This window comes from Stenella coeruleoalba (assembly GCF_951394435.1).
Source record: "Stenella coeruleoalba genome assembly, chromosome: 19".
In the NCBI taxonomy this organism is placed as follows: domain Eukaryota; kingdom Metazoa; phylum Chordata; class Mammalia; order Artiodactyla; family Delphinidae; genus Stenella; species Stenella coeruleoalba.
The window spans coordinates 45,447,117-45,464,373 of NC_137165.1; the positions used below are offsets into that span (position 1 = coordinate 45,447,117).

General features: G+C 39.2%; 1 protein-coding gene across 1 annotated transcript in view; it reads left to right on the forward strand.

Moving 5' to 3' along the window:
• The window catches only part of EFCAB3 (EF-hand calcium binding domain 3), a 32,878-nt gene that overhangs the window by 14,673 nt on the left and 948 nt on the right, over nt 1-17,257 (forward strand). Inside the window, exons 5-9 of the mRNA XM_079904570.1 lie at nt 964-1,035; nt 2,111-2,231; nt 6,383-6,576; nt 6,926-7,110; nt 14,162-14,284. Of these exons, the coding sequence (XP_079760696.1) occupies nt 964-1,035; nt 2,111-2,231; nt 6,383-6,576; nt 6,926-7,110; nt 14,162-14,284 (695 nt within the window). The remainder of the gene's footprint in view (nt 1-963; nt 1,036-2,110; nt 2,232-6,382; nt 6,577-6,925; nt 7,111-14,161; nt 14,285-17,257) is intronic.

Consider the following 17,257-nt stretch of genomic DNA (forward strand, 5'->3'; position numbering starts at 1 on the left):
ACAACTGGTATGTTGTTTCCAATATGGTTAAGTTATTTTCCTGGCCTGGTAATACCAGTTTGTTCTTACATTCTTTGTTCCTTTCAAATCATTAACTATGAGGCATATTCTTCTGCAAGGGCAAGCACTGTGGCCAGGCTTAGATGATAAAATGGCTTAGGCCTAAAATGGCTTCTCTTATGTCAAGAAAGTTATGCCTAGTTTTCTTCCTCCGGGACCCCCTACCCTATCTGCCTACATTGCCAAGGAAATCCAAGCCCTTTGTTTCTGTTTGAATCATTTTAGTACAGATCTTCCTTCCATCATTAGAGCCCACCTATATTGAATCTTAAATGCCACAGCATTTTTATTGATATTTTTAAAGCATATAGGTAATGTTTTCTTTGAATATACTGGGTTTTTTTGTTTGTTTGTTTTTTGCGGTACGTGGGCCTCTCACTGCTGTGGCCTCTCCCGCTGCGGAGCGCAGGCTCCGGACGCGCAGGCTCAGCGGCCATGGCTCACAGGCCCAGCCGCTCCGCGGCATGTGGGATCTTCCCGGACCGGGGCACGAACCCGCGTCCCCTGCATCGGCAGGCGGACTCTCAACCACTGCGCCACCAGGGAAGCCCTGAATATACTGATTTAGTGACTAGTAGCCCAAGCTGGTATGTTGTGTGGAATATATATTCAGCACAGTACCTCATCTCACCTCTCCTCACCCACCTGCCAGTGCCCCATTCAATCAGCAGCATCCCATGTGTGTCAGTCACCATTTAATTAAAGTGTCACTTGTTTCCACTAACTCTACCCAAATTTTTATTCTTTCATTGAAACACAAACACTCTAATAGCACTCGCTATCCTTTAATTTTAGTGGAAACAGGGTAAAACTCTGGCATATTCTAATAATAGAAATATAGAGGTGGGAGTGAAGTGGGAAGGTAAATATATCCTTGTTCTGAGCTTTAGATCTCTGTTGCAGGAGATGGGAAGGTGAATTTCTCAGACTTTATAAAGGTGCTAACAGATAACAACCGCTTCCTGAAGGCTGTGGGTGAGTAGAAATATTGCTGAATAGATGGCAGATGGTTAGTTGCAATTCATGGCACTGTAAAGATTATTCATTTAGGTCTCCAATCAGGAAGGTGTAGTCTGGGATGTGATTTACTTTTGTACTGCTTCTCTAAAACAAAATTTGCTAAGGAAATTGATACAGTTTTAGAATTTTAACTTAAATGCATCAAGTCCTTCTGCAGAAGACGCTGCTTTTTGGACTCCAATGAGAACACTCAGGCAGTGGTGTAGAAAATTTTGGTCACCTTTTATAGTACTTTAATTCTTTACCAGTACCTGTGCTACTTTGGGAGGTACTCCTCCTACAGAAGAAAAATTGTCTTTTTAGAAAAAGAAAAATTCTCTCTCTCTCTCAGGCAAATTTGAGTATAGATAATTCACTGTTCCTGAAAAATATCTTCCTCACCCTGGTGAAGCCTCTGCCCTCAGTGTGAGGGCTGGAGAGTCTGCTGGAGGTTCGAGAGCATGTTTTCACACAAGGTTATAATGAAGTGGAGGTACTCAAATTATTGTTGTTAGTCCTCTAACGGTTTGTTTATGAGTTTAACAAGCTGCCTTGGAAAATCTAACCCTATTCATATCATGTCTTCTAGGATAAATGCATTCCAAATTCCAAATATTGTATACAGTTTTGAAAAATACATCCTTTCATAAGCTATGAACTGTTTTAGTATAAACAGAAGTTACTGTTTCAAGTATCACTATAGTAACAAGGGTTTGCCTGCACACCAGAAGTATGTATATCAACAATTCCTTTACATAGAAGAACAGAACAATAGTCCTTAACACATAATTCATGTTTATGTTAAATGTATTACTGTATTTACTTAGAAGTCACTGAACTAAAAGTATTTCATTTAAAATTCCATGATTATTTTGTCTGTTCAGTAATCAAAATGACCTTTTTACCAAATAGAACAGACTTCGAATGTTTTTCTATAATTCTGTAGTTCTTGACTTGGTATTAATACTGTATATACAGTAAAACAATTTAATCCTTTTTATGATAGATTTTTTTTCAGAAGGCATTTTGAATTTTTTTTTTCCCTCCATAGTTCCAGAAACGGAGAGCTGTTTAGATTTAGCTGGCAACCCAGGGATCCTATTGTTTGAAATCCTATCAAAGCTTGTAGAGACTTCAGCCTTACCCAGAAAGGCTCTAATGGAAATAGTAAGGTAGGTGGCAAAGAAAGAACAAAAACGACCTTCTCGGCAGCATTTATGAGGATATTAACAAGGCAGCCACCTCTCCCAAACATCCTACTCCACGGATCTGCTCCAGAACGAAGGAGAAGGTGTATAGGCAAATAAATAGTCATGTGCCACAATAAGACAGCCAAAAGTTCAGCTTCTCCTACCCTAGGCTAGAGAATCCCAGAGGAACGAGACTTTTCCAGGAATGATTTTGGGTGAGCTTGGAAATCTAGTTTGAATACAAGATACTCCCATTCACACTGGATCTACCAGGGGCTGTCAAAAGGTCCTTTGGGATGAGGTACAGCAATTTCATACTTCCCAAAGTAGTCTTTGGACTGGACCAGAGCCAGAATTAGACTTGAGAATAGAGGATAAGGAAACATTCTCACACCCAAATGTGTTTATTCCAGCAAATATCATGAAAGATACATTTCCTCAATCTATGTCTATCATTGTATTACAAAAATTAAATGTTTCTGTTATCAATCTTTTCAACTCTTACTCTCTCAAAGCATTCTACTATCCCACTTAGAGAGACTTAAAAATACAGAATGCCACCAACAATGTAAAAATATCCTTCCGCTGCTCAACAGGTAATCTCTTTATACTATCCTACACCTCGGTCAGATGTGGAACAGAGGGTGCACAACATTCTACATTTCATTCCAAGTCAAATACATTTATTAAATGCCTGCTGTTGGTACACAAATTTGGCACATTCCTTAACCATTCAGCCTCAGTTTCCTCATCTATAAAATGAGAATAATAATACCCATAACACAATTACAGGGAAATTGTGAGATGTGATAATGCAGGTAAAGTGCTCAGTAAATCATAAGAGCTCAATAAATGTTAGCAATTATTATTATGTGAAAGTAACTAGAATAAGCATAGAATACACACGTTATTTATTTTAATCCTCACCTACTGATATGCCCTATCGTCCCCACTTTACAGATTAAAAAAGCTAAAGCACAGGTCAGTTAAGTAACCTGCCCAAAGGGGTAGGGGTGCCTAGATTTTAGCACAAACTGTCTGGTTCCAGAAACCATGCTCTTTTCCACCTCCTTGTATTGCGGCTTATATCCAGTAAGTGCTCAGGAAATGTTAGCAGATGTTGGTGTTTTTATTGTTATTATGGTTGTGGTAGTTACTTATCATATACCTGGTTCCTAAGGAGATCAGAAGTATTTAATAGGTGGCATTTGCATTTAAGGAGCTTAAAATATAAATGGAAAGAAGGGACTTCCCTGGTGGCACAGTGGTTAAGGATCCTCCTGCCAATGCAGTGGACAGGAGTTCGATCCCTGGTCCAGGAAGATCCCACATGCTGCAGAGCAGCAAAGCCCATGAGCCACAACTACTGAGCCTGCGCTCTAGAGCCCACAAGCCACAACTACTGAAGCCTGCGTACCTAGAGCCTGTGATCCACGAAAAGAGAAGCCACTAAAATGAGAAGCCCGCGCATCACAACGAAGAGTAGCCCCCACTCTCTGCAACTAGAGAAAGCTCATATGCAGCAACAAAGACCCAATGCAGCCAAATAAATAAATAATTAATTAATTTTAAAAAATCTTCCAACAAACAAAAGTCCAGGACTAGATGGCTTCACAGGTGAATTCTATCACACATTTAGAGAAGAGCTAACACCCATCCTTCTCCAAAGGATCTTCCAAAAAACTGCAGAGGAAGGAACACTCCCAAACTCATTCTACAAGGCCACCATCACCCTTACACCAAAACCAGACAGAGATACTACAAAAAAAGAAAATTACAGACCAATATCACTGATGAATATAGATGCAAAAATCCTCAACAAAATACTAGCAAACAGAATCCAACAACACATTAAAAGGATCATACACCATGATCAAGTGGGATTTATCCCAGGGATGCAAGGATTCTTCAATATACGCAAATCAATCAATGTGATACACCATATTAACAAAGTGAAGAATAAAAAACATATGATCATCTCAATAGATGCAGAAAAATCTTTTGACAAAATTCAACACCCATTTATGATAAAAATTCTCCAGAAAGTGGGCATAGAGGGAACCTACCTCAACATCATAAAGGCCACATACGAAAACCCACAGCAAACATCATTCTCAATGGTGAAAAACTGAAAGCATTTCCTCTAAGATCAGGAACAAGACAAGGATGTCCACTCTTGCCACTGTTATTCAATGTAGTTTTGGAAGTCCTAGCCACAGCAATCAGAGAAGAAAAAGAAATAAAAGGAATACAAATTGGAAAAGAAGTAAAACTGTCACTGTTTGCAGGTAACATGATACTATACACAGAGAATCCTAAAGATGCCACCAGAAAACTACTAGAGCTGATCAATGATTTTGGTAAAGTTGCAGGATGCAAAATTAATGCACAGAAATCTCTTGCATTCCTATACACTAAAAACGAAAGATCAGAAAGAGAAATTAAGGGAATAATCCCATTTACCACTGCATCAAAAAGAATAAAATACCTAGGAATAAACCTACGTGAGGAGGTAAAAGACCTGTACTCAGAAAACTATAAGACACTGATGAAAGAAATTAAAGGTGACACAAACAGATGGAGAGATATACCATGTTCTTGGATTGGAAGAATCAGTATTGTGAAAATGACTATACTACCCAAAGCAGTCTATAGATTCAATGCAATCCCTGTCAAATTACCAGTGGCGTTTTTTACAGAACTAGAATAAAAATCTTAAAATTTGTATGGAGACACAAAAGACCCCAAATAGCCAAAGCAGTCTTGAGGGAAAAAAAATGGAGCTGGAGGAATCAGACTGCCTGACTTCAGACTATACTACCAAGCTACAGTAATCAAGACGATATGGTACTGGCACAAAAACAGAAGTATAGGTCAATGGGACAGGATAGAAAGCCCAGAGATAAACCCATACACCTATGGTCAACGAATCTACGACAAAGGAGGCAAGGATATACAATGGAGAAAAGACAGTCTCTTCAATAAGTGGTGCTGGGATAACTGGACAGCTACATGTAAAAGAATGAAATTAGAACACTCCCTAAAACCATACACAAAAATAAACTCAAAATGGGTTAAAGACCTAAACATAAGACCAGACACTATAAAACTCTTGGAGGAAAACATATTCAGAACACTCTATGACATAAATCACAGCAAGATCTTTTTTCACCCACCTCCAAGAGTAATGGAAATAAGAACAAAAATAAACAAATGGGACCTAATGAAACTTAAAAGCTTTTGAACAGCAAAGGAAACTACAAACAAGATGAAAAGACAACCCTCAGAATGGGAGAAAATATTTGCAAATGAATCAATGGACAAAGGATTAATCTCCAAAATATAGAAACAGTTCATGCAGCTCAATATTAAAAAAAAAAAAAACAACCCAATCCAAAAATGGGCAGAAGACCTAAATAGACGTTTTTCCAAAGAAGACATACAGATGGCCAAGAGGCACATGAAAAGATGCTCAACATCGCTAATTATTAGAGAAATGCGAATCAAAACTACAGTAAATTATCACCTCACACCGGTCAGAATGGCCATCATCAAAAAGTCTACAAACAATAAATGCTGGAGAGGGTGTGGGGAAAAAGGAACCCTCCTATACTGCTGGTGGGAATGTAAACTGATACAGCCACTATGGAGAACAGTATGGAGGTTCCTAAAGAAACTAAAAACAGAGCTACCATATGACCCAGCAATCCCACTCCTGGGCATATATCCAGAGAAAAACATGGTTCAAAAAGATACATGCACCCCAGTGTTCATTGCAGCGCTATTTACAATAGCCAAGACATAGAAGCAACCTAACATGGATCATAATCGATAGGTATTTTTCTAGACAGGACTGGGAAATCTGGGGGAAGAGGAAGGCAGGCAAAGCCCAGGGACTGCATATATAAAGTAATTAAATGGCCTGTGGAAAATATCAGTAGATGTTCTATAAATGTCACAGAAACAAGCCCTCAATAAATAATATTGAATGAATATACAAATTAAAATGAATGCATTCAGCATATATAACTTGCAATTTGACTTTTTTTTCTTTCTGTCCAACACTCAGGCACTTTTTTTCAGTAGGACTTTAGCACTTTTTAACCACCTCTGAATTACTTTTTTTTTCCTAGCTATTTCCGAAGAAAATTCCAGGAAACCACCTCGGCAATGGTGTGGAGCCCTTATGCTACAGGTTATGGAAAAAGGAGATTTAAGCCAGACATATGCACACCTCCAAGCTCAAGCACAGCCGCCTTTGCTAATGCTGCCCGGATTGCAATAACGAAAGAAAAGGATTTATTTAAATTTCTTGAAGAGCTCAAGAGTAAGAGCCATTTGTCCTCTCCCCACTGTTGTAAAGGATTTATTTGTATATTACTGGTCAGAATTAAATACTAAATGCCAAGTGCTTTAAGAGTAAGGCCACAGCCTATTCTGAGTGTCTGGTCTCTGTCACACAGATATCATTTGAAAGCAAATGTACCTGAATCCCCAGACACCTGTATGAAGCTGAAAGTCTGTGGATGCGTGGGTGGTAGGAGCAGGAGAGTGAAGAAGGGGTGGCATGGCCTCTGAGGAGATGAATAGACAAAGAGCAAAATAGGTACCACATGTATGTCTTTTATGTGAATTTCTTCTTACATTATTTGTGATACCAGTTTTTATCTTCTTAGGATGCAATCGTCCTTCAGATAGCCCATATTCAAAAATACCCGTCTTTCCACTGTTTCCTAATGTGGATGGGGTGGTGATGGGAAAGCCATTCAAAGACATACAGAAATTAGAAATGCTAAGGAGAACGGAGCCTCTGAATTTCTTTGAGAACTATTTTTTCCATAAAAAAGACTGGAAAACACAGGTGAGATTTATATTACATCATATCAGTTAAATACTTAGGTTTTCAAGTTCTAACTTAACAGAACTAGTAATGTGCTTTTTAATGACAAATATTTTCAGTCATGATATTTCAAACCAGATTCCACAGCCATGTTCCTAAATTTAAAGCCCAGGTATAAATATTTCATTTAATTTCAACAAATAGTTAAACTTACTAAAAATACATAATATTATCATTCTAATCTAGTCCATTACAACATCTAATCTAATATACAATAAATGTCAATTACAAACCAAGAAATGGAAGTTTCAGAATGAAAGTAACTGAGCTAACATGAACACTACCCCACCCAAGCTACTCACTCACCATGCCCAACCCATCACACAGACTCATGTGACCACATAAAAATACCAAATGAAATAAAGTGACATATAAAAATGCATTCAAAAGAAAAGGACCCCTTTGTTTCAGAAAGAAGAGAGAACCTAAGGCTAGAATGGTATGTTCATAAATGGCCCTGTGAGTGGCTGAGGGAGAGGTGAGAGGTGAAGCCCTCATGGGGCTTCACATGGCTCTGGATCCTTCATATGGATCTAGACCCTGATGGCTAGGGGTTGGGGTTTTTGTTTTTATTTCCCAGTGGGAATGAATATTTATTTGTTTGTTTATTTATTTATTTATTTTTATGTCTTTTTTTAAACATCTTTATTGGAGTATAGCTGGTTTACAATGGTGTGTTAGTTTCTGCTTTATAACAAAGTGAATCAGTTATACATATACATATCTCTTCCTTCTTGCATCTCCCTCCCTCCCACCCTCCCTAAGGCGTTGGGGTTTTGATAACTGTTCAGGGTCAGGAGATATGGACCCTGTAGGTGAGCAGCTAGGACTGAAACCTCTACAAAACCAGAATCTGGATGGGCTGCGCTTTTAGTGAAAGGAGGAGTCCCCTGGCGCAACACAAACAACCACCAGTTAGAACCAGTTAGAAGACATAAGAAGATAAAATGACTTCATTTAAAATAGTAAGAGAAGAGATAAAACTCCTAGAGATTACTTAGGGAATATAAAATATCTGTATAAAGAAATGGTTAAGATGCTCCTAAAGGACCCAGAAAAAATGTGAACAAACAGAAAGGCAGACCATGTTCTCAATTTACAATATTTGACATCATAAAGATGTTGTTCTTTCTTGCTTGATCTATAACTTTAGTGTGATTTTTTGAATTTACCCAAAGGATTTTTATAACTAAATAATCTGGTTCATACACAAAAAATAACAACAGTCAGAATAATCTGAAAGAAAAACTTAATGAACACAGGGAGTAATTTTACTAAATATTAAGGCATATTTAAAAGTCTCAATAATTAAAATAGTGGAGCTATTGTCAAATTAATAGGTCCAAAGAACAAAATATAAAATCCAAAAATAGATAAAAATATACAGAGAATTTTAATTTTTAAAAAATGTGACATTTCTGGAACTTCCCTGGCGGCACAGTGGTTAAGAAGCCGCCTGCCAATGCAGGGGACATAGGTTCGTGCCCTGGTCGGGGAAGATCCCACATGCCACAGAGCAACTAAGCCCGTGCGCCACAACTACTGAGCCTGCGTGCCACAACTACTGAAGCCCATGCGCCTAGAGCCCATGCTCCACAACAAGAGAAGCCACCGCAATGAGAAGCCCATGCACCGCAACGAAGAGTAGCCCCTGCTTGCTGGAACTAGAGGAAGCCCATACGCAGCAACAAAGACCCAAAGCAGCCAAAAATAAATAAATTAAATAAATCAAATAAAAAAAAAAGTGACATTTCAATACAACATGGAAAAGATAGATTGTTCAATAAACAGTGTACTAGGTAGCCATCTGAGAAAAAATTGAGATGCATAAATTACACCTTCCACAAATTCCAAATGGATCAAGGATATATAGGTAAAAGGAAAAAATGGAAAGAGGAAGAGAATAAAAGAAATCTTTAAAATACTGAAACTCTGGGAAGGCCTTCCTAACAATGACACAAAAGTAATTTTTAATAGAAAGATATTAATTCAAGTACTTCAAGATGAAAAATCCCTACATGGCCAAAAAAGTCACATTTGCAACACATAACACAAAGAGCTAACTACTCTAATACATCAAAGAGCTTCAAATTGATTAGAAAAAACTAACCTATATAAAAATGAGCAAAGGATATGAACAGTTTTCAGAAACATGAAAAGATATTCAATCTCACTCTTCATAAAAGATCCAAATTAAACCTACCCTGAGATATTATCTTTCCATATTAGATTGCCCAAGACCAAAACACTGAAAAACACATGGGGCACTCCTAAATTGTAGATACGAGTTTAAATTGATTCAACCTCTACAGAGGAAATTTGGTAATATTTACCAAAATGACAGACCTCGTTCCTTTTGACTATAGGGGAGGTACAATTTCTCCTCTATCCTCTTAAGGTTTTTGGCAGGGCCTGAGAATTAAGTTGACATAAGACAGTTAAAATGGAGAAAAGTAAACACATTTTATTAAATTTTACATGTACCTGGGAGAATGAAGACCCAAAGAAGCAATTAGAATTGAACGCTTATGTACTGAAATGGACAGAGTAGTAAATTAGGAAAAAGTGTCCAGACAAAGAGGCTTGGCTAGGGTAGTTAAGTGAGTGAAGAAGTGAATAGGAAGATAAGGGTTAGTTTAATAAGGTATGTTAAGAGTAACTGCATAAGAATAAAATACTTTTCTAAAATCATAAAAAATTCCCTGGCAGTCCGGTGGTTAGGACTCCATGCTCTCACTGCTGAGGGTCTGGGTTAAATCCCTGGTTGGGGGGACTAATATCCCACATCCCACAAGCTGCACAGTGTGGCCAAAAAATAAATAAGAATGTAAAAAATCATAAAAAACAGAATAAAAAAATTTGTACAGCTTTCTCTTTGCCTTGAATCCTTGTCCCTAATGATATGAATGTTACTTTCCTCCTGGTATAGGGAGGACATCTTCCATATGGGGGGTTTATCTCCTGTATTTAGGGAAAAAAAGGAGAACTCAGTATACCCTTCTTACACCTGCTGTTTTTCAAGTGCCTTTAGCTCAAAATAATCCTATGCCAAAGTGGCATATTTGGGGGTGGCATATTCTGTCACCTTCATGACCTGGCAATTCCACTCCTGGGATACCACCTAAGATACACAGATATCCTTGCACATATTCCAAATGCCACCCATAAAAGGGTAATTCATTACAGGGTCATTTCTGCTAGCAAAAGATTGGTGGGGGGTGGGGGGGGAGACTAAATAACCATTAATAGGGACTAGTTAAGTTAGGCTCCAAACACACAGTGAAATGTTCTGCAGCCATGTTAATGACTAAGAAACTCTTTGTGCAATGATGTGAAAGATCTCCAAATGGAAGCAGCAAGATACAAGGCAGTATGAATAGTACACAACTATTTGTGTAAAAGGAGGAAAAGTCAATATGAAATACGGACATTTTTTTCTTGTAAAATGGGCTGGAAGGAAACACAAGAAATTATGACATTGGTTGCCTGTAGAAAGGGAAACTAGGGGGTTGGGAGAGAAAAGTGCCAGGGAGATCGCAGTGTATACTCACCATACTTTCAGAATTTTGAACCATGTGCATGTTTTACCCTCTAAAAAAACCCTGAAATAAAAAAGAAGTACTGGGCTTCCCTGGTGGTGCAGTGGTTGAGGGTCCACCTGCCGATGCAGGGGACACGGGTTCGTGCCCCGGTCCAGGAGGATCCCACATGCCGCGGAGCGGCTGGGCCCGTGAGCCATGGCCGCTGAGCCTGCGCGTCCGGAGCCTGTGCTCTGCAACGGGAGAGGCCACAACAGTAAGAGGCCCGCGTACCACAAAAAAAAAAAAAAAGAAGTGCTGGTTTGAAGAATATTAGACAATAAGAACTAAAATAGTATACCATGGTAACATGGAAGATGAGGAGGGCAGTGCCCAGAATTAAAGCTTTCTAAATTCCTTTTATTGTTTGGGGAGAGGCTTATGATATTGATTAAATCTATAATTTGTTACATTAATTTTAAGTATTAAAAATGTGAAGACAATCACTAAAAGCTAAAATGAATAACAAAACAGTAGAGGAAGAAAAAAATAAGAAAAAAGAGAAACATGAGAAAATAGAAAGTGCAAAACAAAACAGGCAGAAAATCCAAATATATCAGTAATCACAATAAAAGATTAAACACACCAGTTTAAAAAAATAAAAGGGAAGGAAGGAAGGGAGGGAGGGAGGAAGGGAGGGAGGGAGGGAGGGAGGAAGGAAGAAAGGATCATTTTCAAATTAAAAAAGATTCTGATTTTTTAAAAACTAATTTTAAGATATATATTCTTTAAGGGAGACACCTAAATTATTACACAGAAACTTCAAAGGGACAGAAGAAGATATATCAGGCAAATACAAATCAAAATAAGTTGTTATCCATACATTAGTGTGGGGAAAAGAAAATTTAAGGAAAATATAACTAAAGATAAAGATGCTATTTAATGATTTTTAAAAATCATCAGGAGAATCTTAACAATAAAAGAAACAAACCGATAAAACAGACACAGATTCACATAGAACAAACTAGTGGTTACCAGAGGGGAGAAGGATGAGGACAGAGGCAAAATAGGTGAAGGAGATTAAGAGATACAAACTACCAGATATAAAATAAATAAGTTACAAGGATGTAATGTACAATACAGGGAATATAGTTAATATTTTATAATAACTTTGTATGGAGTGTAATCTATTAAAATATTGAATTATTGTTTGTACCCTTGAAACTAATATAATATTGTAAGTCAACTATACTTCAATTTAAAAAATTTTTAATAAAATAAAAATACATATTTTTAAATTTTTATTATTTTTAATTTAATTTTTTATTTTGGCTGCACCACACAGCATGCGGGATCTTATCTCCCCAACGAGGGATCCAACCCATGCCCCCTGCAGTGGAAGCGTGGATTCTTAACCACTGGACCTCCAGGGGAGTCCCTTTTCTTTTTGGAAAAAAAATTTTAAATCATGAGGAAGATATAACTATTCTGAATCTGTACACACCTAGCAAATTAACAGATAAGGTGATAATTAACAGAATAAGGATTGGCTTTAGACTTTTTTTTTTTTTTCGGTATGCGGGTCTCTCACTGTTGTGGCCTCTCCCGTTGCGGAGCACAGGCTCCGGACGCGCAGGCTCAGCAGCCATGGCTCACGGGCCCAGCCACTCCGCGGCATGTGGGATCTTCCCGGACTGGGGCATGAACCCGTGTCCCCTGCATCGGCAGGCAGACTCTCAACCACTGCGCCACCAGGGAAGCCCTGGCTTTAAACTTTTTTTTTTTGGCTTTAGACTTTTTAAGGCATTATACATGGTAAAAATAAATACTAAATGAATAAGCAAATCCATAAGTACAGTAGGAGATTTTTATGCATCTTCAGAAACTGATAATGCAAAGGAGCGGTTGGGGGGATCAAATCCTCTTACAAAAATTTAAGTTTAACAGAAACATGAAACTATAGCTTGATGTAGAATCAGAGTCTAGAAAAAGTTGTTTCAGGACATAAGAGATGAGCACAATTTGTAGCCAGGAGGAAAAACCCTTAGAACTCCGGTTCTCAATCTTGGCTGCAAAACAGAACTACCAGGGAGAGCTTTTAAAATCCTGGTGCCCAGGCCACAACCCTGTCCAGTTAAATCAGATCTCTGGGAACGGGGCCCAGGGCTCAGTATTTTTTAAAGTTCCAACATGCAGCCAAAGCTGAACACCACTGCTCAAAGAGAAGAGAAACTGAAGATGTTTGAAGATGTAGGAGAGGGGCAAGACTGGCTACATAACTTGCTAGGCCCAGTGCAAAATGAAAATGTAGGGCCCCTTGTCCAAAAATAATTAAGAATTTAAAGACAGCAACAGGGACTTCCCTTGTGGTCCAGTGTCTAAGACCACGCTCCCAATGCAGGGGGCCCAGGTTCAATCCCTGGTCAGGGAACTAGATCCCACATGCCGCAACTAAGAGTCCGCATGCTGCAAATAAAGATCCCGCATGCCACAACTAAGACCCAGTGCAGCCAAATAAATAAATAAATATTTTTTTAAAAAAATAAAAATAAAGACAGCAACGATAAAACATTAAACCAAACTTAGGACCCTTCTAAGTATAAGGTCCTATGTAACTGCACAGATCACACACCCATGAAGCCAGCCCCGGAAAGAGGAAAATTGAAGGGATAAGGTACAGGAGGAGACCTTGGGAATTAAGAAAAACTCTCAGATATAAGAGGGAAGGAGGGAAAAAATGGGTTAAAGGATGGAGAAATCATAAGGTGGAAAGAAGAGCTGAAAGAATTCATATTAGGGGAATTCCCTGGCGGTCCAGTAGTTAGGATGCTGCGCTTTCAACTGCCAAGGGCCTGGGTTCCACCCCTGGTCGGGGAACTAAGATCCCACAAGCCAGTGCAGCGCAGCTAAGGGAGTTTGAAGGTCTGGTTTTCCAGCAGCCGCTATGAGGACTGTAAGAGAGTTTACAGCAAATGAAGAAAAGTAATGTCAAGCAATACTGAGGGCCTGGATGACACTGGGTCATACACATTTTCAAAGAAAGCAATCTGCATATTTACATGATTTCCACCAACATTGTTCAGTAGCCCAGGAACAGTAAAAAATAACAGATGGCTGGTTCCCTGTGAGAATTTTGGGAGTAGTATATGTTGTACTTTGTGGAGGGCACATTCATTTTTAGTGCTTTGGAAGTTTGGGTGAGGATGGAGTTGACTCCTCTCTACCCTCCATATCCATCCCCAACATAAACCATCCTGTGGTCTATACTCCTCTTATGAGTAAGCTTCACTATTAAGAAAGAGAGTTTGCTAGATGCCCATTTACGCATGGCACTATACCAGGTACCCCAAAACAACTGACAAGTCCTGTAGAAATAACCTTGTAAATCATATACACACCCTTTCATAATACAATACACTTCCGTGTATTTTTGTCTTTGTTATATAATTCAACTAAAATATATTGCTAACCTTCCTTTTTAAATGTTCATAAAGGCAGCAAATACAAAGTCTATCGACCGTGCCTCAGGCTACCCAACTGACATCCTCGCCATCGACCAAATACTCAAGAAAAAGCAGAATTGGACAGTGGCTGATGCAGCTGCTATTAAACAGCATGTGAGTATTCTCTGTTGAACACCTTCAGAGAAACCACTGACAGCTATGTCTTTAAAATAAGACCAGATCATTTCTTATTCTCATCCATTGTAATGATATTTCTTGCTCTATAATCAAATGGGTTCAAGTGTTAACTGTTATAATTCATCCTGCTAATCACCTATGGAGTCATACCCAGCATCATTTCTGGGACATTCATTTGTTTCATGCTGGAAATAGCAACTAATTAAGGCAGTAAACCAACGGTCACAGTGAGTGGTGTAATCAGGGAATTGTGATGAGTGAATGCATCTTTATTATGGCAGCTAAAAGAATAATTGTAATAATAGTAGTTTAAGTATGCTTCCTAGGTGTCAGGCACTGTGCTCTATAAGTACTCTACAAGTGCTCTACAGGTACTAATTCATTTACTTATCACAACAAATCTTTGAGGTAGGCACTGTTACTCTTTGTCATTTTACACATATGCACAGAGAGGTTAAGTGACTTGCCCAAAAGCACACAGCTAGAAACTAATAGGGCCAGAATTATAAGCATGGGTAGCTTGGCTTCAGAATTCACAACTGTGGATTAACCACAACTGTGTGCCACCTGTCTACTTTTGTGCCCTGACTTCTTAGCAACTTTTGTCCTCTAGAGACAGACTGGGGTGTATTTATTTTATGCCACCTCCCTTCTGCATTTGACACTAATGATCAGGCTCTCCTAGACACTTGCTACTTCCTTAACATTTACAATACTGCATCTTTAATTCTCCTTGTAGTTCTGTGTCCTTTCCTCTCTCTTCTCTTTCCTGAAGGTTCATCTCTTAAGTCTTTTTTTTTTGAAGTATAGTTGATTTACAGTGTTTCAGGTGTACAGCAAAGTGATTCAGTTATACATACACATATAAATATATACTTTTTCAGATTCTTTTCCATTTCCCTGTGCTGTAAGTAGGCCCTTGTTTATTTTATATATAGTAGCATGTATCTGTTAATCCCAAATTCCTAATTTATCCCTCCCCCCTTTCCTCTTTCAAACTTTGGTAACCATAGTTTGTTTTCTACATCTGTGAGTCTATTCCTATTTTGTAAATAAGTTCATTTATATCTATTTTTAGATTCCACATATAAGGGATATCATATGATATTTGTCTTTCTCTGTCTGACTTACTTCACTCAGTATGATAATCTCTAGGTCCATCCATGTTGCTGCAAATGGCATTATTTCATTCTTTTTCATGGTTGATTAGTATCCCATTGTATATATATAAACCACATCTTCTTTATCCATTCATCTGTCGATGGACATTTAGGTTCCTTAAGTCTTTGTTTTTGGCTGTGTTGGGTCTTCGTTGCTGCACGCAGGCTTTCTCTAGTTGCGGTGAGCGGGGCCTACTCTTCTTTGCGGTGCGCGGGCTTCTCATTGTGGTGGCTCCTCTTGTTGCAGAGCACGGGCTCTAGGCGTGTGGGCTTCAGACGTTGTGGCGCACGGGCTTAGTTGCTCCACGGCATGTAGGATCTTCCTGGACCAGGGCTCGAACCTGTGTCCCCTGCATTGGCAGGCAGATTCTCAACCACTGGGCCACCAGGGATGTCCCTCCTTAAGTCCTGATGGTTCCTAGTTTTCTAGTCTCATCCTACTGCTCTTATTATTATATACATTCATTTGTTCAGTAAATATTTATCCAGTGTTAACAAAGTTCTGAGATTATGAGATACCACAGAATAAAAAACACAGTTCCTACCCTCAATGAGCTAGCAGTAAGGTGGGAGACACGGAGAAGGAAAGGAGCAGTAATAATACATTGGGATAAACGGAACTACAGGAGGTCAGTACAGCATGCCACAAGAATGCAAAGGGGTAGACTCCCAACCTCTGTCTCATCATGGCATAAATTCACACGGGCGTAAATGGAGGTCGCTTATAGCCAAAGGGCTCCAGCCCTGAGGTGCTAGCTGCCTCAAGGGCTAGGAAACTTGAGAATACCAATAATTTGGCATCCCTATAACCCAGTCGCAACAGAACATTGGGGATCTCTGCATTAAGTAAAGGAACAGCTAGGGTGAGTATGCTTTGAGCTATCTCAATCTACCCTCCTTGTTTCAGCTGCCACCTATATACCTGATAACTCTTAGCTGTCACTAGCCTAGACTTCTTTCCAGTACTTCTTCCTCATCTCACCGATTGCCTGATGAACATCTCTACCTTGCTGTCTCACCACATATCAAACTGGACATGTCCAAAACCGAATTCATCATCTTCTATATCAAACTGGCTCATTCTTAAGGATTCCATATCTCAGTTGTTGATACTACCATCTACCCAGGCACTGAAACTAGAAGGCCAGGAGCCATCCTTAATTTATACTTTTTCTGCACTCCTCACATCCACCAATCACCAAATCTGGCTACTCTCATTCTCCCAAAGATTTTTCACATCTGTCCCCTTTATTCCATCCTGTTACTACTGTCTCAGCTGAGGTCCTCATTAGGCTTTACCTAAACAGCAACCTGCAATGATTATCCCTTCCTCAGAGCACCACCCATCCTCCACACAGCTGCTGTGAGGAATGAATCCAAAGAAGATCCAGCCTGTCACTGTCCTGCTTAGGAAATGAATGTTTCCTTCTCAGAGATGACAGGGTTTTTCAACTATATTTTTTGCTCCATACAACTGAGGGATTTATCTCACTTCTAACAGAAAAGTGTCTCACTACAGCATGATTTTCACTGATGAAAGGGCTATGCCCAACCTCACTGAGAACAAGTCTCAGGGCCTGATTACAGCAACAACACCTGGCCTGCCTCTCCTCAAATTTGACACTTTAGCAATACCAAAGTGCCTGGACTCCCCCTACCAGCTCCAGGATGCATTGCCTTTGAGCCGTTGTTTATGCTATTCCCTCTCCCTGGAACACCTTCCCATCACCACCCACTCCCTCGATTTAATCAAGTCCTTGAGGACCTACTCAGCTCAGCATCTTCTCCC